Consider the following 23,885-nt stretch of genomic DNA (forward strand, 5'->3'; position numbering starts at 1 on the left):
TTTTTTCCACCAATGGGACTTAAACCACCAAACCAGGAATTACAAAGGTAATCTTTCACATTCATGGCAGGGAGGGATTCCGTTGGGTGAAAATGTAATAAGCAGTTTGACCTATTCCAATGACTTGTTATTAAAGGAAGACTGTGCTAAAAGTCTGTAATCTAATACTTTGATCTTAAAAAGAAATGTAGAAAGTATGAAATGAGAGTCTTCTTTTTTTTTTTGCTTTACGTCGCATTGACACAGATAGGTCTTATAGCGACAATGGGACAGGAAAGGCCTAGGAGTGGGAAGGAAGCGGCCATGGCCTTAATTAACGTACAGCCTCAGCATTTGCCTGGTGTGAAAATGGGAAACCACGGAAAACCATCTTTAGGGCTGCCGGCAGTGGGGTTCGAACCCACTATCTCCCGGATGCAAGCTCACAACCGCGCGATCCTATCCGCACGGCCAACTTGCCCGGTGAAATGAGAATCAGCAGTTCCAACATTAAAATTACATCAGATGGGAAGAAACCTAAAAAGGATTGGATGTCAGGTATAGAATATGAAACTAGACCAAATGGATCATTTCAATAATTTGGGATGTATATTCAGGGTTGGTGCTAGGTACAGTATACAGCCAGGTCCATGTGTATGGTACAGATCACACCCATGACCCTGAGTATGGGAAAAGTGACAGATATAGAACTAGATGAAGCCTCTTGATGAAACTCGCAATCTGACTTTCCACACTGTTTACCATTATACCACTGTCTGCTGGACACTCTTGGTAATTAGATGTCACTAATTCAACATTCATTTCTGCAAGGAATGGCTGAATTGCGCCTGTCTCACATGGTCTTTTTGTAGTTGCTCACAATCCTATAACTTATTACCTAAAGTAGAAGTCCGTTATAGTGAGAATTCATAACAGCGAAAAATGTACTCGCTATAGCGGATTGTCGTTATACCCGATTTTTGTATAAAAGTTGGAAGAACCTCCATACACATTAAAATCGGTATGAAAAGGCAATCAGTTTGTTCCAAACTTGCGTTTCCACTGATGATATCCACATTACAGCTTACTTGTTTGTTATTTTACGTGAAAGTGTGAGTTTAATTTCAATCTGAAAAAATTATAGTACCGTATTCTATCAAATCCAAGATGAATCCCACTTTTTCCTTCAAAAATGTAAATCAGGCTCAAAAAGTGCTTTGTAAAATCATATGAATGCCTCTGTTGCACAGTACGCATTTTAAACGCCGAACATTGACTTTCGTTATGCCGTATTTTTTTTGTGGCTGTACAATTCCTTATTTATGCAAGTTTAATGACTATTAACTTACAATTGGCATCGTATTACCAAAGAGAACTCATTGAAAATTTGCTGGCAATACCTATTCCATGAGTCTCTACAATGCGATGTTCTATCAGGAAAATATTCTTGCTGCCTATAAAACTGTTGTTACTTTTACGCAGCGTCAGATATAACCGGCAACCACAACGCACACGTCTCACTTGCCGAGTTCGGCCAACTTCAGCGGCTGGTGATTTATAGGCCTAATCGCGGGTGTTGAAGGTCAAGGAAAGATTTTATTGCACCACGGTATGGCCATTCTGCCCTTGAAGTTTTCGTACACATACCTCACAATATTTCATTTTCGACTTCTTTAAGCGTCCTTGTCGCGGACTGTTGAATGCTTTTTTTTTTTTTTTTTTTTACAGTACGCATTTTTTTAGCTTTGTCTTCACGCTAACATCAAATATTGGCTTTGGTTATGCCTATGCACAATATTCTACATTTCCAAATGTTTAATAACCATTAAGTTAAAATTGGCATCATAATATCGACGAGAACCCGTTGTTAATTTGCCGGCAATACCTTTTCCACATATCTTTACAATACGACTATCCATCACGAAAATATTCCTGCTGTCTATAAAACTTAATTTTACTAAGCGTCAAGTACAAATGAAACGTTATAACTCTGCCACTGAGTAGCTGCGGCCTTTCTAAGAATTCGAAGACTCGCATGTATTGATGCCATTCTGTAGATTTGAGAAACGTTTTTGTAGAGGCTAATAGAACGTCATTCTTTCTTCACTATTTTCCAAGATCCAGTGACGTTACACACAGGCACTGTACAACCGGTTGTCGCAGCTAGCAATGTATAATAAAGAGGCGATTGTTTATTGTCAACAAGTTGTGTGTGTACGTGCACGTGCGGGAGTGAAAAGAAGCAGTGTGGTTACCGCAGTAGTTGGAAGTGGTGTTCGTTACTGTATCATAAAACATATTTGTAATGCATGTAGAGAAATGATAACCTCCTCGCTAAAAATTTACATGTGAACAGCCTTTCCGAAGTGCAACTAGACGCGAGAAAATATGAACTCTCCTCCGAAATTAGTGATGTTCTCTGCCATATCTTGAGGTGTGCCACATTCTTACGTAACTTCAGCCTTTATTTTTAACGAGTCAACTGCTATCAGCCATGTTATTTACGCATTTATTACGAAAACGTGTTATCCTCTTTCATTTCAAATTTTCTTTAGATTACAGCAGTTGACGGATATTTCTAATCGACTCCAAAATCGCCTTCAAATTTTGATGAGAGAGCGCACAAATGCACATAGTGAGAAAACTATACGGTACCGAAGATGATTGATCGCATTTTGTGGCAAACGTTTCAGTTTTCTTATTCAAACAGCATCACCTACCCTAACTTAACTGTACTATACATATGATGAAAACACCTTCAAGCACCAGTAGAGAAATTATAACCTTCACGCTATAAATTTACATGATAATAGCCTTTCTGTAATTTAACCAGATGCGAGAAAATATAAACTAACCTCTGAAATCAATGATGCACTCTGCCATATCTCGAGGTTATCCCATTCTTACTTAATTGCAGTATTTAGCATCAACATTAAGCGATCGTTTAGTCAGCCTTTATTTTTAATGAGTTAACAACAGTTACCGGACACGTTATTTACGCATTTATTTCGAAAATGTCCTCTTTCATTTCGAATTTTCTTTACGGAACAGCAGTTGACGGTTATTACTAATTGACTCCGACATTGCCTTCGAATGTCAATGAGAAAACTCGCTTATGGAAACAGTGAGGAAACAATACCGAAGGTAATCGATCCACGTGCATCATAATCGCTGGGGTGCATAAATATTGGTAATGGGAAAAATCACACGCGCGTAAGCGCTCGTAATAACGGATGCGTCAGTGATAGGGCTCTCGCTGTAACCGAAGGATAATACCCAGTTTAATACAGGAATTTTGAAGGGACAGCAAAAAATTGGCATTATAACGGAGTTCTCATTATATTCCGTACTCGCTATAGCAGACTTCCACTGTACTCTATAAAGTATAACATTATCTGCGAAAAGCCTTATCTGTGATTCTAGTTCTTTAACTCTTCCCGGTCTAATTGCGAGCATAGCTCGCAGCGGCCAAAATTACACTCAGGCCGTACTGCGGGCATAGCCCGTAGTAAGGTTTGACAATTCACTAAGAATCGAGAACGAGCTATGCACGCATTCTGATGGTTACATCGTTTTCCTTCATGTATTAGTTACGAGAGTATTTAAGCAGATGGCAGTATTATATGTCTAAGTCAGAGAATTCACGATATTTTTGATCAACATGCATCAGTAGATGTTGTCACTCTGTGAGCTCTAAGACATGGCTTCTCGCGGCAAGCATGTGCTTGATGAAAGTGATATTGTCAATATTTTATAATATATTATAAGTTTATGCGCAAATGAACATATTAATGACATATGAATTCGAAACAACTTCTTACATTTCATTATGGTTGGAGTTCGTTTTACAGCCTAGCGCATGTTCCTGCGTATTTCATATTTGCGTGAATACACACGATTGTCTACATATTAGTAAAGTTGTCTGTTTAGAAGACTGTATTTTCTCTTTCTCAGAAGTCTTTTGTGGTAAATGGAACAATAATTTTACATTTGAGTAACTTTTGACAAAATTTATCAATTAAAATGAAATTTCATAAGAGCTCCCATTTTCATTATTGTAATTATTACTATTATTATTGAAAAATTATTTTTATATTGTACTCATAATTGTTGTTTTTTAATTGCAATGCACATTTTATATTAGCAAAATAGGGTAAATATAACAGTATTTCAGAAAACTGTACTTGCTTACTTATCCGTCAGGCGTTTTTTCCATTCGCAAAACATGGTATAATATATAAACAATTTTAAAATCTCAAATGATAGTTGACATGATACAAATTGCGTTTTTCAAAACTAGATGCTCAAACAAGCACAAAGAAAAACGAATCGTGCAAATATCTCCTACAGGTACAGAGATATAATGTTTTAAAAATCCTTAAAAACGCCCAGTCCAGAACGTGTGTTAGGGATATTCAGGCCCAGACTTGAATGGGTTAATCATATCATTTAGAGTTCATATATAAAAAAGGTCCAATAATACTGTCCTGTAGGAACCCCCCTCTCTTAATTAAAATGTACTTAACGTGACAAGAGAGAAGCATATTATATTACATTTGCATTGAAATGCTGTCACTATCTACGGAGGTAAAGCAACAGCCATCGTTAATGCAGCAGCAACATGGACACACACTAAGTAGACCCAGCTAAAGTCACCGTTGTCAATTCGTTTTAAGCTATCACCAATATACACTAGACGTTTGCAATCCATAATCTATTAGTTTCATGGTCCGTATTGATAGTTAAAGTATAGTTAAAGATTTGTGTAAATCATTGACACTATGTAAAATAAAGTATTGATTAGGTGGAAAACTCATCCTTCATACTTGTATTTTGCAATCCAGCCATTCCTTGCAGAGATGAGTGCCAAATTAGTGACAACATCTAATTATCGAGTGTGTCCAGTTAACAACTACAGTACAGCTGTTAAAAGTGATTCGTAAAAATGCAGAAGCTCATCTCTGTTTATTTAATATCATAGCTAGAGGCAGGATTACTGTGAGGCCAAACTATTGAGGGTCTAGTGTACTATATACCAATTTTGATGTTCTTAAGTTCACTCCTATTTGGCTATAAACATTATTCTTTAAATGTACCTTAAAAGCTTTTCAGGCAGTCAAACACACAAGTTAAATATAAATATTATGCTATAACACACCTGCAAAAAAAAAAAAACATCATCAAACAAGGAGTAAGAATACACACTATTAAACCCCACTAAAGTATTTTTTACACACATCAATTTTTCAAATTTAAACAATTCATCAAGGTCATGGCCATGTTTGGCAATTTCAATTTTGGACTATTCTATCCACTCAAAAAGGTATTTCAAGCAATTACCTGGGCCACCAACCAATTCTTCTAAGTGAAAGAGCAAAGTATGTCCCTTCTCATATGGAACAACCGAGAAGGCATCATCAGGATTGACATTCTTCAAGTTCACAACCAAACTTGTCATAGGATCATTTTCTCCTCTAGTCTTGATCTGCAAAAACATTACAATATTATTATGGTGGAGAACAGCAACCTCGAACACCAAATTTCAGGATGAAATTGGCTATTTTACAGAAGTCAAGGTTGGGGTGATAGTGAGGAAGAATTACAACAGCAGCTCGATTCTTAGTTAGAAGTGATCTTCATAAAAGTAATGAAATTCTCAGCAAAGAAGAGTGAAGTAGTCATCACAACTTTTAAGAATAGACCAAATATGGAAATAAAAATAAAATTAAATAATTACAGTAAATGGACAATTTTACATATTTGAGAAACATCAACATGGAAAGTGGGAGAAGCAAGATGGAAATAAACAAAGGGGGTACATTTCCACAATGAATAATGACTTATGCTCACAGGCAAGGGTGATAAAGGAAACAATAAAAGTAGGATACAGGGCTGTGAGATGAAGTTTCTTAGGAGTTGGTTTGGAGTGACAAGATAGGACAGAGTGAGAGGCAGTGAAAGAGGATGCCATAACAGCTAGAACAGAAAGATCAAAATTACACTGGTATAATCAAATGCGAAAAATGAATGAGAAGAGATTGATGAGGAGGATGTCTGATTTGAGAAAGGAAGGAAACCTGGAGGACAGCCAAGAGACAACTGGCTGAAAGAAAAAAAAAAAAAAAAAAAGGGTATACAGGCCAGCAGATTAAAATGGAGAAAATTAAAACAGAACGGAATGTGGGCCGACAGAAGGCAGTTCCCAACAGACTTAGCTGAATGCTGAAAACTGTTCAAGATGATGGATGATGGATGATGATGATGATGATGATGATGATGATGATGATGATGATGATGATGATGATGATGATGATGATATGAAATGGTGTATGGCTTTTAGTGCCAGGAAGTGTCCAAGGACTTCAGCTTGACAGGTGCAGGTCTTTTGATTTGACTCCCGTAGGCGACCTGCGCGTCGTGATGAGGATGAAATGATGATGAAAACGACACATACATCCAATCCCCGTGCCAGGGGAACTAACCAATTATGGTTAAAATTCACGATCTTGCCGGGAATCAAACCCGGGACCCCTGTGACCAAAGGCCAGCACACTAACCATTTAGCCATGGAGCCAGACATGATGATGATGATGATGATGATGATGATGGTGATGTCTAGGTTGTTAAATCAAAGTTAATGGCAGAAAGCACTATAACACAGACTACACATCTCCCATTTAAGGTAGCAGCAATCTTGGAGATAAAAGGTCAGCAAGGTACCAAGTTGAACTTCTCCTTACTCCAGATGAGTTGCATACAAGTTATTAAAAGAACTGCTAAAAAACACAAGCAATTACTAACACGTGAAATTTGACTATACTTTTAAAAACTTACCTCATCTGCTAGTTCTTTCAATCCACGGAAAGCAGAAAATAGACGAGCTTCATCTCCGTACATTTTTCCTAAAATTTTCCTCTCCACAAACATTGTAAAACCTTCATTAAGCCAAAAATGCTCAAAGTTAGCATTAGTGATGAGGTTTCCAGTCCAGCTGTGAGAAATTTCATGAGCAACAACATCAGCCAGAGACCTGTCCCCAGCCTGTAAAAACACAAATCAATCAGAACGTGAAGGAGCAGAAGAAGATAACATAGACAAGTTTAATAAAGCATGAGATAACTTGGTAGTGAGGGCAAAGAAGCCCACTCTAAAAATTATTTCATAAGATACATACTGTACATCTGGAGTCCACAGCCTATGAAACTAGATCCCAAAAAAACTCTTAAAAAATCACTTGGATTCTGTAGAAAGCGAAACTGTGGAAAGTTATACAAAGTGGGCCATAAGTCACTATGTCCCTACATACAGAGAAGAGGTACTTCTACCACCTAAACCTATGATATTTGTTCTCACCTACATTGAACCATCTAGGCTTCCTGGGAATCAAAGTGGCTAGCTATCCAAACTCCACACAGGCTGATAGTAATTAAGAAGATAAGTGCAGTGAAGTGGTCCTCTTTCTGACCTTCACAGAGAGAGGGTGTAGTTTTGTGCAGGTTAAGGATAAGTCATGCAAGATTTATGCACTCTTACCTCCTGTGATAAACTTGCTTCACTGAAATAGACAGGAGATAACGAACCCGCCTTGTCAATACTAATCAAAAAACTATTTAATATACGTTAATTAGAGTACAGTGCACTCCTGATAATTCGTGTGCAAATAATTCGCTTTGCGGTTAATTCGATAAACTTGACCATATCAGTCCTTAATTGGTCTGTATTGACTTGTAATAATAATAATGTACAACGGGTGATTGTTTGGTCCGGCCTGTCAACGGGTAAAAAAAAAAAAGTAAATAAATAAATAAATGCAATATAAATATTAATCTTATACCAGTTGTATAGTATCATTTGAAGTAATTCCACATACTGTATCTCAGTTGACTATATTTGTAAGTAGTACAGGAGATATTATAAGTAGAATTTTGTAAACAATATAAATTTATTAAGGATGAGCTGTGTGTTTAATAGAAAACATTGTTAGCGCAAATTGTATAATATTGTATTATAGGAAAATTTTCTTCTCTTGTTAATTTAATATTTAGTCCTTGGCAATAATGTATTTTAGTGTACCATTTGCCACCGAGGTAGACACCTCATTTGCAAATAAAGAGATTTTGATATATTATTAGTATTTGAATAATTTATATGTACATGTTTCGGGAGCCTTAACTCCCTACGACAGCGTATTTACATCAAAACCTACCTTATCCAAGTCTCAAGATACAACATCTCATCACATTAGCATAAGCATTTTCCTGTTTAACCTCAACACTAGTCACTATATGTACACTTTGCTGTTTTTTGTATAATAATGCCTGTTGTACCCAACACGTAAGGTATGGAACATATTTAGAAACTCTTGAATTGTCCACTCATTCCTCCTATCCTTTACACTCTTACGTGTATCATCACTCTGGATGGATCCATATGCTGAGTCAGCCACTGATAAAATGTACCTTGTCACTGCTTGTATTGTTCCTGCCACTAGGAATCTACCATCTTAACGTCCAATTTGACATCCTTTGAAATTAATACCCTTATAGGTTGCATTGATACGTTCGTCGTTGTATATATATTAGAAATTTTAGCCATGTATGTGCCGTCAGGGCAGAAGACATTTGCTTGATTGATTCAAAAAGTCCGATCCTGCAACAATCTGAGATACGTGAGATACATGGATTTATTAGGTAGGAATCAAACACGCCCAGCAATTGTAATAAACAAGCACGAGGGATCTACGTCACAGCCAGAAGCCACCTCCTCGCAAGAAACAACGAGTGACGACACGTACTCGCTTCTCCTCCCCCCTCTGGATCAGGATAGAATACAGACCACATCACATCGCTGTTACACAAGGTCGACGATAGTAGAAACAGATCCACACCCATAATTACGGGGAGTAAAAGAAGTGAATTGGAAAGGGTAAGTTCAAAATTTCTCAATCAATTTCCATTATTTTAAACAATTTCCATAGACAACACTTCCTGAGGCGATTTTAACTAATAGACGCATATTTCTTTCTGCCGGTTACAGATCGTACAACAAGCTATCCAACCTGAAATGTTTATGAATACAATCCTTAATTCAACCAACAGCAGATAAACCCTTTCCACTTAGAAAAGGATAAACCTTTTTAGTACAGTACAAAGCGACGAGGAAGAAAACTAGAAGTAAAGAAGAAGCATATTTCAGCAAAAAACATTTCTTCGGGATCATAACACCAGTATTTAGTTTTTTAAACAAGTGGTTTTATTAAGCCTTCAGGACTTAAAATGATACCAAAGACATTTTAGCTCATAGATAGTATTTTAAATTCATTTTAAGTTTAACGTCCTTGTAACAACCGTCCGCCGCCCCCCCCCCCCCTCTAACACATGCGTCCTTTACTAACATTAGTAATTCTTGACTTTAAAAATAAATTAGTTTTAAAGTCAACAAATATTTAACTATGTGATTGCTTTATGCTTTTTATCTAAGCTTTTGTGTATGCAGCTGATGATCGCAAAGCGATCGAAACATGTCCTGTTATTCTTAATGATTTTATAAATTGCCAAAGGCATAATAAAAGAAAGGTATCAATTAGGTGAAAATATTTTCTTATATTGATTAGATTTGTGGCATATGGAAACTGATTGTGTCTGCCCTGTGGTTCCTATTTGGGAGATCAAATATTCCTTCACTTTATGCTTCTCAGTCATACAGCAATGAAAATCGATTACTTTTTGGTTGAAAGCATATGGCATTTCTTGGTATAAAGTCCATTTCTCTTCACAAAATTAATCATCCAGCCACAGCTAACCTCCAAATTTGCGCCACTGATTCCATGTGCAGCAGCTATTTCTCGTCCTTCAAAATACAACATTTCGTGAGAAATGGTATATCCACCGTTAACAAAATCATATATTTAAGCAGATCCTCCTCTACTTGCAAAAACTTGCCGCTTTTTGGTCCGCGAAATGGTTTGCAAGTCTTGCTGGTCACTTGAAGTGCACATCTCTGTTACCATGGTAGCACACGTTGCATTCGGACACTGAATACTTAGGACCCGCTGCCTTATTCCAATATGTTTCGACGTAACTGATCACCACAAGTTTATATGATGCAGTATTACTAGAATACTTGCTCACTGTGGACTAACAAACAATTCTGAGATTACAGAAAACGCATGTCCTGTACCAGAAACACTCGTAAAATATGTCTGTACCAGTGTAATCATCATCATCATCCTAAACCATTTCCAGTTTCCTGGGTGTGGTATATGAGCCTCCTCCATCTCATCCTGTCCTTGTACCATTCCCCCTCCACCAACTTGTCCCAATCATGACCTCTCAGCAGCACATCGTTCTTAACTAAATCTACCCATTTCCTTCGTGGCCTTCCCACGGGTCGTCTTCCTTCTACTTTTCTGTCAAATTCCTTCCTTGCAGTTCTGTTAACTGGCAACCTCTTCATGTGACCAAACCACTTCAGTCTTGATATCTGAATCTTATTGAGGAGAGAATCATCTATTTCTACTTCTTCTCTACTTTTCTCATTCTTAATCTTGTCTTTCGTGGTTTTCCGGATCATAGTGCGTAGGAATTTCATTTCAGCTGCCTGGAGTTCGGAATTATCTCTATTGGTCAGTGTTGTGGTTTCAAGACTGTATGTAAGAATTGGTGTATAATAGGACTTGTACAATGTCATTTTTGTTTTCATAGGTATTTGCTCATCCCACAGCAGGTGTCTTACCTGGTGGTAAAATTATGTTGCCTTATTGATTCAATTGTTCACCTCGTGTTTTTCTAGGTTGTCATTTGATAGAATGCTACCCAAGTATTTGAAAACTGAAACGCTGTCCAGTTGGGCTTCATTTAACATGACTACTGGTTCTGCTCCTTTCCCATACACTTTCATCACCACCGTCTTGGTCTTACTGATGTTTAAGCCATATTTCTTAAACTCCTCATTCCAGCTTTGCATTCTCTCTCCCAATTCCTCTTCTGAGTCACTCCAGATCACAACATCATCTGCAAATGAAAATGAAATGTCGTATGGATTTTAGTGCCGGGATATCCCAGGATGGGTTCGGCTCGCCAGGTGCAGGTCTTTCTACTTGACTCCCGTAGGCGACCTGCGCATCGTGATGAGGATGAAATGATGATGAACACAACACATACACCCAGCCCCCTGCCATTGGAATTAACCAATTAAGGTTAAAATCCCCGACCCGGCCAGGAATCAAACCCAGGACCCTCTGAACCAAAGGCCAGTGCGCTGACAGTTCAGCCAACGAGTCGGACATCTGCAAATGTGAAGGTTTTGATATCTCCATGTTCTTTCCTTTTAATAGATTTCATTACTACATCCATCACAATAATAAATAGAAGTGGTGACAATGAGCTGCCCTGCTGCACTCCTCTCTTTGTTTCAAACCAGTCTGACAAACCACGTCCTACTTGAATACAACTTCTATTCCCACTATACAACATTTTCACTTTGTATATGAGGCTGTATCGCACTTGAAGTGATTTCATGCATTGCCAAATTCTTTCCCTTGGTACACTGTTGTAGGCTTTCTCAATATCCAAAAACATTAGAAATAAAAGCTTGTACCAGACAGGAACAGCGTCACTAATTACTTCTGTGCTGATTTTCTTACTGAACTAGTACAGTGGCTTCTATATACCTTGGTGCAGTGGTATTTCCTACCAGCTGTGTCCAGTATTTGGAATGTCCAGTTTTGCAATAGAAAGGCTGCTACCTGAGTAGTTGACATCTTTATTTAAAAATTGATCCGGAACTGCATGATGGATGTTCGAAGAAGGTGGTGCGTCAAATACATGAACACTTATTTTTCTCCACTTTGGACCCAAACATATTAGGATGCGTAAATTATGCATAACTGATCACCGCAAGTTTATATGATGCAGTATTACTCGAATACTTACTCAATGTGGACTAACAAACAATTTTGAGATCACAGAAAACACATGTCCTGTACCTGAAACACTCGTAAATTATGCAAGAAAATACAGTAATCGTACATGTAATACCAATACAGTTGGTCCATTATTGGACATAATAAATTTTCCAGCTAACTCAATTCCTGGTTGCCAGCATTTCGCCCCAGTGTGCTAAGTTGGGCTCATCAGTTGGTAAATAGCACACCTACCCAACTTAACACACTGGGGCGAAACGCTGGCAAACAGGAATGAGTTAGCTGGAAAATTTATAATGTCCAATAACAGACCAACTATACTGGTAATATAAATTTACTCATTCGGAACAAATATTTCATGTTCCCTATGGAAATCAATATCTTTATCAATCATACATGTTTCGAGAACATATCATTCTCAGCTTCAGCGAAAGTATTTCACAATTTCAATGACTTGACTAAAATTAAAATAAACAGATGTTCAGTTATTATCATAACATTACTTAAACTTCAAAAACCATCGGACTGAGCCAGGATCGAACCTGCCAAGTTGGGGTCAGAAGGCCAGTGCCTCAACCGTCTGAGCCAATCAGCCTGGCAAAATTAAGATTTTGTTGTTATTATTATTGTTCATTCTATAAGCTATTTTAACGCTTTTTTTTTTTAAACTTACACAATTCATATGTTTATTTTTATATATGAGCACTACAAAATTTCTTTTTTCTTTCTGATCTTTAGGTACAGTTATTTTAAGATCCATTACTTTTTGCAATTTCATTATTTTTATTTATTTATCAAAGTTATCTTTCTAAAGTGGTATTAAGTGCTGTATTAATTAGACTATAGAAAGTTGCTCCTTTATGTTGACCAGGGTCCTTATGATTATGATTATGAAAACAATGTGCACATTTTCCTTATATAAGTATTAAAATTATAACTCACCAAAAGGGTTGGAGTAACAAAAGTTAGACATGGGTTTTCCATGCCTCCATAAGCGAATGATGGGGGCATGACTAGGAGATCATAAACACCCCAGACATAAGTTCCACAGATGGATTCAGCTGTAGTAAGCATCACTTCTGTCTGTCAGAAAAGAAAGAAATAAGAAAAAGAAAAAATGGAAACAACAGTGACAGATAAAGTTCAATTAGTTAACTCTCCAAAACCATTCACAGTTAGAAAGTATAACATTAGCAATAATTAAGCACTAAATGAGAAAAGACAGAAGGACAGTACATCTACACCAAGTGTTAGATGGCAATAAGTAACTTGGCTTCCTAGAGAAAAAGAATCTCTCTCTATCTGGGGTATAACCCCCACAGGAAGGAAATGATAATGAAATCCAACATGCAAGTATCTATTCTCCAGGTTATGGTTTGCTGCAAAGTGTCTGTATTCAGGCAAGCTCATAAACAAATACCAGACTAGACTAATCCCGATAAACCTGTACCAAGTACAAGGTAGTGGCTTTATTCGACAGTAAATAATAGAATTAAAATGTATATTTTGATGTGGCAAGTGCAAAAAGTGCAGCATTATTTTGTAACTGCGAAGTAACATAGTAGAGAGGACATGCTATAGAAAGCCACACTTCTGTTAGCCATAATAGGCTTAATGGATGATGTTGCACAATGAAATGATGATAATAAAAATATGGTATGTATGTATGTATGTATGTATGTATGTATGTATGCAGAGATGCCAACTTTTAAGAAAGGCAATTCGTAATGCAGCCATTAAGTCATGGTAGGGGGGGTTGAATTTTTTCCCCCCAAGATCTTACTAACTTACATTTAATTGACAATCATTTAACATACAATTCAACCAGATGAAACATATTCAAAGACTGGCATATAAAGAGTGTATGATTCTTACCTGCTAAAGTAACAGGTAATCTGCAGTACATATCTGAGTGGAGGTTGAAGGATCATTTCTTTTGTTGAGTGCTGTAGTTGCTCCCGTAGCAGCTTGTAGTTTCTGTTTGGTAAACGTACACTGGTGACATGCTTTTTCTTTTGATATCACCTGCATCCTCTGCACTAACAGAGCACTTAATAGTTCGGAGTTCATATTAGCACAGAATTCAGTCTTCTTCTTCCTCATCGTGCATATCTGAAAAATCGCTGCTACACACACTACAAAACAAGTGTGAATGAGATTTTGAGGAATACAGTAAACAGGGCCATTCTTTCGAGTATTCCTCCCTAATTTCTATTTTTGGTTTATTACTAGCGTCACTAGTCAAAGTAACGTAATCACACATACAGTATTTTCCTGCATAAGAAATCGCTTTGTGATTTCAAAACTTCCGCATTTCATAACACACGATTAGCATATATCCTAGAAGAGCAATGTATGTAAATTTGGCAACCATAATCGCAATAAATACTTCTTCAACAGTCACGCACACAGTATTCACAATTAAGCGGAATCTGTCAGCACTTTGCTGCCAAAGACAAAAGAATTCGCATACTTGTATGGAAGTCTGATCATGTGATGAACAAAGACAACAACAATGTAAGATATACCACTTCACAGGTGCCTATATTTTTGGTACCGAAAGCACACACTGCTTTCGGTGGGTGAAAACTCAAAATATTCTTAAGCGAGGGACAGACAAGGGGTATAAATGATTACTGAGAAATTTGAAAATAATATTCTGAGAATTCAAGCTGTAAAGGCATTCCTTGTGTACCCTTTTGAACACTTCATACACTTAGATTTAAAAATCTACAAAAAAATCGTAATTTGTGGTGTATGATTTGTAAAGGCGTAATATGATGAGCAATTCGTAATTATTACAATTGAATCATAATAGTTGGCTTCTCTATGTATGTATGTAATATTATACATGATGTGGCCAATTCAAATGAACATTTAATTTTCATGATCACATTGTACTTCAATTTCTTAGGTACATGCCAAAGAGACCTAGGCCACCACAACTCAAGTGGTAGAGCACCTGATGCAAAATGCCAAAAGACTGTGGGTTCAGATTCCACTGATGACCGACAGGCCATTCCTGATTTCTACTTCATATCTCTTCAGCAGATACTATATTTGCTGAATATGACCAAATAAGCTGATAGTTCACCGCAAGTACAATGGGGTTGTGAAAAGTAAATATTCATATATAAGAAAATGTTATGAGACAATACATACAAAAAATGATAAAAGACAAACTGTTCATAAAACTGTCGTATTCTCAAGTCACATTCTATTCCAAAATATTGTACAGTCTAGAAGAAAAATTTCTACTAACCTCAACAAACTCATAAGCTGCTTCGTCCACCAATTCCTTTTCAGACCATACGAGAGATCGAGGTCCAAGTTTCCTGGATTCCAAAGCCCCCACAGCAATAGCTATAAGATACGATGGGATTGCCACTTTCTGTTCAAATTTATGGCTACAAACACCATCAGAGAGACGAGTAGGTTCACCTTCTCTCACAGCACTCATTAGCACTACTAATTCACAAGGGGCAGTTATCTGAAAAAGTAAAATGCCCAGTTTTCCAGATACAAGAATAAATACAGTACAATAAATTGCTTTAACAGGATTTCTAATGACCTATTTTTAAAAACACTTCTTTTCTTATCTTCACGTCCCTTTCTCTCAGCAACTGCTTGGTATATGAATGATGAAATTTTACTGCTATAATTTGCAGGCATTCTGTTACAAATCTGATGCATGCATTTTGCTTTCCTGTAAGAATGGCAGCATTTACAATTTGTTTCACTGATACCAATATTTTACCAAAAATAATCACCGTAAAAATATTGATAGTATGGAAACTACTCTTCTTAGAATATTGCTGTGTTAAAATTTTTGTGAATATCCCTTTCAGACCGTGTAGCACAATTGTGCGGGTTCGTATTTTATTTATGTTTGAGCTTATTTGAAGTTTTTTTGGCGTTAGACCGGACTGCAGTGCTTGTGCGGGACACGTAGCATGTACTTCAGCTGTTTTTATTTAGTACTTGACCACCAGGGGGCAGGAAGAAGAGTTTAAAAATACAGTTCATTAGCAATATGGCGGGAAGCAGTAATGCCTAAAGTAAGTATTTATTTATTGCATTCATATTAATCTAGAAGCTTTACTGAATATGAGAATATAATCAATGAAGTGTGTAGATTGTGTAGCAAACGAAAATTGTGAACTTACAACATCGTACGTAATACCATGAGGTTTTGAATGTTGATATGCACATATGTGTGGGCTAGGTTTCCTTACAGGCAATGCATGCAGGAGTGCTGGGTGCTGTCACAAAAAGGACTGTAAAAGAAAAACTCGTACTCTACATGAAAAATGTAATGTATAAGATTTTAATTGTTTAAAACCGTTCCACACTGTAAAATAGAACATTTGATCATGTACATGTGCATATTCACATGTACTGAGCTGAATTTTTTATTTTTTTTTAATTTTTTGCAAGTAGTGAATGAAGTCCTGACATGCATAATTGTGTGGGTCCTGTTTTTCAGCCGATAGTTCTTATTTTGTAAAATATACTGTAAAAACATGGATTTGAGAGCATTTTAGTAAGTTTTTGACGTTTTGACACCTCCAGATTTCTTTCAAGTCTGACAACAAGCTGCTGCTGCTGCCAAAAGGGCAGTAATAGCAAAACTCCTCCTCAATGTAGAAAATGTAACGTTTACTTGTGTTTGAACAAAGATTTAATTGTTTTAAATTATTCCCCACTGTAAAATAAAACATTTGATCATGTACATATGTATATTCACATGCATTGAGGTAATTTTTCTTTTTTGTAAGTAGTGAAGTAAGTCCTGACATGCACAATTGTGCGGGTGCTTCTTTTTTCAGATGTTTATTTTTATTTTGTAGAATAAACTAAAATATATGTATTTAAGAGCATTTTAGTCAGTTTTTGATGTACAAACAAAAATTCACACCGCCAGTTTTCGTTCAGGTCTGAAAGGGATATACCACGCAACATGTAATAAAGATATGAAACTCCTGTCTTGGATTAGTGAGGGCACATTCCTCACACACAATTCAATGAATTTACATTTAACAGCTGGACAATTTTCCTTTTAACTTGAAGCCTACTAACAGAAAGAAAATCTATAAATTTAGCCTCAAAAACATTCAAACGTTCCCTATAAGCAATACTTGCCATAATGCCATTACATTAGGGTAAAGCAAATTTGCATCATATTGTTTCAACAAAATATGTACATTTCTTAAATCACTGATATTTTCTTCAGTGTTTGACAACGCATAACGGCATTCCAAATGGGGTAACTTGAAACACAACCAGCCACACTCATATGCATATGTATTTTCCTGAATTAAATCAAACCCACAGATTACACCCACAACAACACATTGGTATTGAAGGTTAACTGCTGCACTATACAATAAAATATGCGTATTATATTTTAAGCCAGTTAAAATATGGGTCGAGCAGGTCAGAAGATTATGAAGTACTATAAAAATCTCTTTGTCACTGGAAGAATATACAACGTGCGTTCCATACGTAATGCGACCAACTTTTTTCTGACGCAACTGTACACCGCAGCGTGTTCTAACCTGCTGAGCTAGGTGGAGGGGGGTGTTAGCTTCAAATACTCTTTGTCTCATACGGCAGCGAGCTGCCGGAGAGTCAGGGCGTGTGTTTCCGTCAAGCCCATTTTGAGTTCATGTAACATGGCACAATGGATCGTTCTGTAGAGCAACGGTACGCTATCAAATTTTGCGTTAAACTTGGGAAGTCCACCACCGAAATGTTTACATTACTTCAGCAGGCCTTTGGGACTGATTGCTTGTCCAAATCACAAGCTTTCCGATGGCACAAGTCGTTCATGGAGGGCCGAGAGGAGATCACCGATGAACCTCGCAGTGGACGGCCATCAACCTCACGACTCGATGAAAATGTGACGCGTGTGCGCGATTGTTTGAACTCTGACAGACGGCTGAGCCTTCAATTGATAGGACAAACTCTAAACATGGCAAAAACAACCTTTTTCCGCATTGTGACCGAAGATTTGAACATGAGAAAGGTGTGTGCCAAACTGGTCCCAAAAGTGTTGACCGACGAACAAAAGGACATGCGAGTGCTTCGGTGCCGAGAAATGTTGGAAATGTGTGAAAATGATCCTAATTTTTTTAACTCAGTTATCACTGGTGATGGGACATGGATTTTTGAGTACGACCCTGAGACAAAAAGGCAGAGTTCAGAGTGGCACACCCCATCATCGCCCCATCCCAAGAAGGCACACATGTGCAAGTCCAGGATCAAAACCATGCTCATTGTCTTCTTTGACATCAGAGGCATTGTCCACCACGAATTCGTACCTACCGGAACCACAGTGAACTCAGCTTTCTACTTAGAAGTGCTCAAAAGACTGAAAAGGAGGGTCTAGCGCTGCTGAAGCGACATCAAGGACACGTGGAAAGTTCATCACGACAACGCGCCGAGTCACAGCGCCTTCATTGTCAACGACTTCCTGGCCAGGACCAACACCCCAGTGGTTCCCCAGCCTCCCTACAGTCCTGACCTGGCTCCCGCTGACTTTTTTTTTTTTTTGTTTCCTCGGTTAAAAGGAGTCATGAAAGGAAAACATGGGACACGATTGAAAGAATCCAGGCGCATGTTACATCGGCTCTAAACGACATTCCGGAAAAGGCCTTCCAGGCATGGAAACACCGCCTCCAGAAGTGTATCGACGCAAGAGGGTGCTATTTTGAAGATTTTTTATTATTTGTACGAATATATTCAATAAATGATTTTTATGAATTTGGTCGCATTATTTATGGAACATGCTGTTATTTGCAGATGATATTGTGATTTGGGGAGAAGACGACAGGAAGGTTCAAGAACAGTTGGATGTGGTGAATGGGAAAATAGAAGAATGTGGGTTGAAAATAAGTGTAGAGAAGAGTAAAACCCTTGTTATGACTAGAGGGGAGAAAGAGGGGAAAGGTCAAATTGGACTTGCAGACAAGCCCCTGGAAGTAGCGGAAACATTTAAATACCTGGGGAGTGAATTAATGGAGAATGCCCGACTGGATGCTGAAATTAGTAAGAGGATTCAAGCTGGAAGCTGTTGCTATCATAGTGTAAGAAACATGTTATGGGACAAAGATGTGCCAATGGAAGCAAAGGAAACTATGTACAAGATGTATTACGTACCCATAACTACTTATGGGGCAGAAACTTGGACAATGACAAAGAAGGATGAGAGTTGAATACAGGCAGCCGAAATGAAGTTCTTGAGGAGTATGTTACAGAAGAGTAGAAGAGACAAAATAAGGAATGAGAAAATCCAGGAAGAAATTGGAGTGGAAAAAATGAATGATAGAATTGAGAAGAGCTGACTAAGATGGTTTGGGTACGTAAAGCGAATGAGTGATGAAAGAATGCCAAAAAAGGTGATGGGAATGCAAATGCAAGGAAGGAGAGGCCGTGGTCGACCACGATTGAGATGGACGGACACAATCCAACGCAGTATTATAGGAAGAAACCTGGACTAGGACACAGTGTTGGAGGAGGAGTGGTGGAAAGACCGAAGAAAATGGAGAGGAACCATATTTGCCCCTACCCGGCTACAGCTGGATAAAGGGAAATTATTATGATGATGATGATTTGAGTCGTATAGTTCCAAAACCTGCCTAATCCATTTTTTTTTTATTTTTACAGGAAAGAGCAAAAACTGTTTCAACATGATATGTTGAGGTATACCAGACATATGTTACATGTTTAAAACCATCTTGAATTGTAGAATTTAATAGTATATTGACAAGTTATTCACATAAGTGTGCATTATTTATATTTAAGTTTTGATGAAGGATAAGGCAGCTTTTGGAAATGCACATGGCTGTAGGCAGGTTTTGGAACAATTTCCATTGGATAAGGCACTTTATGGAACAATCACTTGAAATATGCAAAAGGTAGTTTTGGGAATAACAATGATGCATGCAGGCTTTAGAATGAAAGAATCATGGTTGCGTCATAACCTTGAATGATAATGTATTCTTTTGTGTATTGATAAAGGGTTAGACAATACAAAACCGTATGAAAAAGGGGTTTGATGTCATCATTGGTCAAAAGATTTTAAACTCTTAATTCATTCTCCCAAGAATCATCTTCATGTTCGCACACTTCTTCGTCTTCAACATTTTCACACCCTCTGTCCAGAATGAGAACACAGATAGCCAGATCTAGATTATCTTGCCAGTTTTCTACAAAATGACTAGATAGGAGCTCATTCACATCGTTTAGCTTCGCAGGTTTTTTCTCTTCTTCAATTATTTTTCTTTTACGACCTCTTTCTTGAGGACGAACAAAACTATTATTATCCATTTCGGATTAAGATGTTATATTCTTCTTTGTACCTATCAGAACCAGGGCTCTATAATCACAACCTCATGCAACAACGATGCAACAAAACAACACTCTATTGTTCTCAGCCTCAGCTACTCTGTTTACAAAATAATAACCGGTGTAAACAACCTAAAAAACAAAAACATGCCAGACAAATCGGTTATTGTGGCGAATTAGTCACGATTGATACAGTATAAAGTTAATAAATACATTACATGGAATAGGCATGTTTTGGAATTACAACTTCCTTCGCCATATTTATGCACTGCAGCATAAGGCAGTTTTTGGAATGGAGTGGAGAAGGCGTGTTTTGGAACAAATTAGTTGAGGATTAGATTCTTTTTGGAATAAACTCAATATTTTGTCAGTGATAAGATTTTTTTGGGAACAAACCAAGAGTTGATATCTGTAGAGCTTCCACCATTTTATAATTTGGTGTCAATATCTCTTTTTTTTATTATTGAGGAGAAGGCAGGTTTTGGAACTATACGACTCATTTATGGAACGCACCTTGTATATGCAAACACAATATTACTTACATTTTCTTGTCACGAGGGAAACGGAAGAAAGACCGCGCATTCTTCTCTACTTCATACTTACTGCAGCCAAACACAACATATACCTTTCCCCTCATGTTGAGAGGAGATATCAAGGAATGACACACGCTACTATTGAATTATGCCAACTCACTGAAAACGCATAAATAACACCAAAAACTTCACACACAAATACACGTGCTCTTATGACAGAATCAGTAGTTGTCAGGTCAATCTGCTAGAGAGAGCTCTATTAGCTTGCCCCTTGATATCTCGCTGAGTGTCGCGTATTGTCTCTACTGTATTTGATATAATGCATTCGAGAACTTTTGAGAATCGATACTTATATTCGAAACCGTGTTTTCGAATTCAACATAACCTTTAAAAGTCAATGTAGGCCTAATTTACGCGGTACAAAATTTCCAGAAACTGACTACGAACAGTATTCCGGAGACCAAATTACAATGAAAGATTAAGAACAGAAGGGATTTCGCCATCATGTTGGGCACTTTTGTATCTTATGTGCTTTATTTTATTAGATGAGAGAATTAAAAAGTACTTGTGGTCAACTGTCGTTTGGCTTGGCGTTATTAGATTTTTCGAAGAGTTTGGCTAATCAAAGTTGCTGAACTGAAAGAAGTTGACACAGGAAACTGACGAAGATTCCCCTGTAAAATTTAATATAAAATTTTACAAAATTTAATATAAAGTATCGGTAATTAATGCTGTTTCACGGTCTAACATGCCTGTCTCTAATCCAGAGGGCTCGGGTTTGATTCCAACCAGGTCAGGCACTTTTACCTGGATATAAGCACTGGTTACAGGTCCACTCAACCTACGCGATTACCTTTAATTGAGGAGATATCTAACGGTGAGATGACGACCCCAATCTACAGAGCCAGGAATATCGGCCGAGAGGATTCGTCACACTGACCATGCGTCACCTCGTAATCTGCAGGCCTTCGGGGTGAGCAGCGGTCACTTGGCAGGCAAAGTTCCATTGGGGCTGTAGTTTGGTTTGGTTTATGAGTTTTTGTAAGATTATAATTATACATATTTCATTTTTGTGTTGTTTAGCCAAATTGTTGACGGTTTTCATTATTCCCGGATTTTCCGTTTTCCTGTGTTGTAGGTTTTATTTTCATGGTCCCCCCGAAAAACGGAGAATCGAGGTTCCACTGTACTAACATCCTTATTCTTGAAATCATAAAAATCGGAATATTTATGTTCCAATTCTATGTGGATAAGACCCTTATAACCTCAGATTCAGTAAGACTTCACTCTTTGCTGGCAGATGACATAGCATACTCATCCTTGATCCGGACCTCTCTGACAGCTTACACACTGGACATTCCACAACCGATAAAGCAGAGTATCGTATTTCTAGTAATAACTCGTGAATGAATCAATGGATAATCATAACTTTCTTTTTTTTTTTTTACAAGTTGCTTTATGTCACACGAACAGAGATAGGTCTCATGGCGACGACAGAATAAGAAAGGGGTAGGAGTGGGAAGGAAGCGGCCATGGCCTTAATTAAGCTACAGCTTCAGCATTTGTCTGGTGTGAAAATGGGAAACCACGGAAAACGATCTTCAACTTTCTATCTACTCCAGAGAGATGGCTGGATACGCCCACAGAGTTTGAATGATTTTTTATGTCAACATTGCGAGAACTGTATAGTTATAATTGGATGTATGTCTTGCTCATAATATTACGGGTGCAGCAGAGTAGCTGTCATTCTCCGTGCTCATAATACTGTGAGAGCAGCAATGTAAAGGTTAATGAGAAATTTAATGTTGGTTGGGTTTCATAAAACTAAATAATGAGGGATGAGCAGGTCACCCAGTATAATCCACCTTCCATGTAGATACAAACCCTCCAGCTACAACAAACATTATATCTATAGGTTCAATTGGATGGTATTATGCATCAATTGACCAAGCATCAAAATGGATTTTTTTAGATTATTGCACCAACTGGTAGCTAAAGGTGTAAACTTTACATAAGTTATTGTTTGGACTTTTTATTCTCAATATGATTTCGCGAGAAATGAATTCTGACCAAACGCCAACCTCTCAATCATTAAATTGAAATTTTCCATCAAGTGACCAACCACCATTTCCGAGTCTGAATTACGCATCAAATGACCAATAATGTCCAATAACGGACCATTTATATTGGTATCAAATGACCACACGATAGGCGTGCAGTCGCTTGGTCATGTGATGCTAAATGTAGGTTCCCGCGTAGCAGATTCCCACACAGGTTTTCTTCCCTGCGGCGTAAGCCCAGAAACTCAAATCCTCCAATATGGAAAAATCAAAATTGGATGAAAAACTGGAAACGTTTTGTTTTGACCTTGAAAAAACACTGCCAATGCCCCGTATTCCCACAGGTGTGGTTTTTACAAGCGCCAGTTGTAGTTATAAAACTTAGGGATTCATAGTGGGAAAGATAATAAAGGTCATTATTATGTCCGGTTGGAAGGAGAAGCAGGACAAGGGGCTCAGGAGGTTGGATCCTGCTTGTACACGCATCTCATGGAAAACGTGCACAAAGCCAAAGAAGTCATATTGTGGTCAGATGCTTGTGGAGGCCAGAGTTGTAATATAAAGATTGTTCTACTTCTGAAAACAGTTTAAGAACAACACCCTACCATTGAAAAGATTACACAAATATTTCTATTTCCAGGCCATAGCTTCCTCCCTAACGACAGCGACTTTAGGGATATAGAACGTGCTTTCATATTTCAGCAGCGCCTCTATACCGCCAAAGACAACATAAATGTAATGAAGATGTGCCGAAAGAAGAACCCGCTTGTTGTGCACAGCATGACCAGACGGATTTTCATAGTACAGTTCATCTGGAGAAGCACACTGTAAACAGGAAGACAGGCACAAACAGTGAGAAGGTAGACTGGCTTTACGTGAGAAATAGAGTTGAAGAAAGATGAACATTTTATCATTTTCTTCAAACTGCATTTCAATGCAAAATGCACTGTTGAAGTAAACATTAAGAAATCTACAGTTTGTCACTGGCTTCAGAATGAAAATGGATCAGATCTACATGGTCTGCTCACTCTGTTATGGCCC

At 37.7% G+C, this 23,885-nt stretch overlaps 1 protein-coding gene across 1 annotated transcript in view; it reads right to left on the reverse strand.

The window, feature by feature from the left end:
• LOC136874181 (leukotriene A-4 hydrolase) overlaps positions 1 to 23,885 on the reverse strand; it is a 157,006-nt gene that overhangs the window by 73,899 nt on the left and 59,222 nt on the right. Inside the window, exons 7-10 of the mRNA XM_068227691.1 lie at positions 15,165 to 15,392; positions 12,845 to 12,985; positions 6,814 to 7,020; positions 5,320 to 5,464 (exon numbers count right to left, since the gene is read on the reverse strand). Coding sequence (XP_068083792.1) covers positions 5,320 to 5,464; positions 6,814 to 7,020; positions 12,845 to 12,985; positions 15,165 to 15,392 — 721 coding nt within the window. The remainder of the gene's footprint in view (positions 1 to 5,319; positions 5,465 to 6,813; positions 7,021 to 12,844; positions 12,986 to 15,164; positions 15,393 to 23,885) is intronic.

Source organism: Anabrus simplex, chromosome 5 (genome assembly GCF_040414725.1).
Source record: "Anabrus simplex isolate iqAnaSimp1 chromosome 5, ASM4041472v1, whole genome shotgun sequence".
Classification (NCBI taxonomy): domain Eukaryota; kingdom Metazoa; phylum Arthropoda; class Insecta; order Orthoptera; family Tettigoniidae; genus Anabrus; species Anabrus simplex.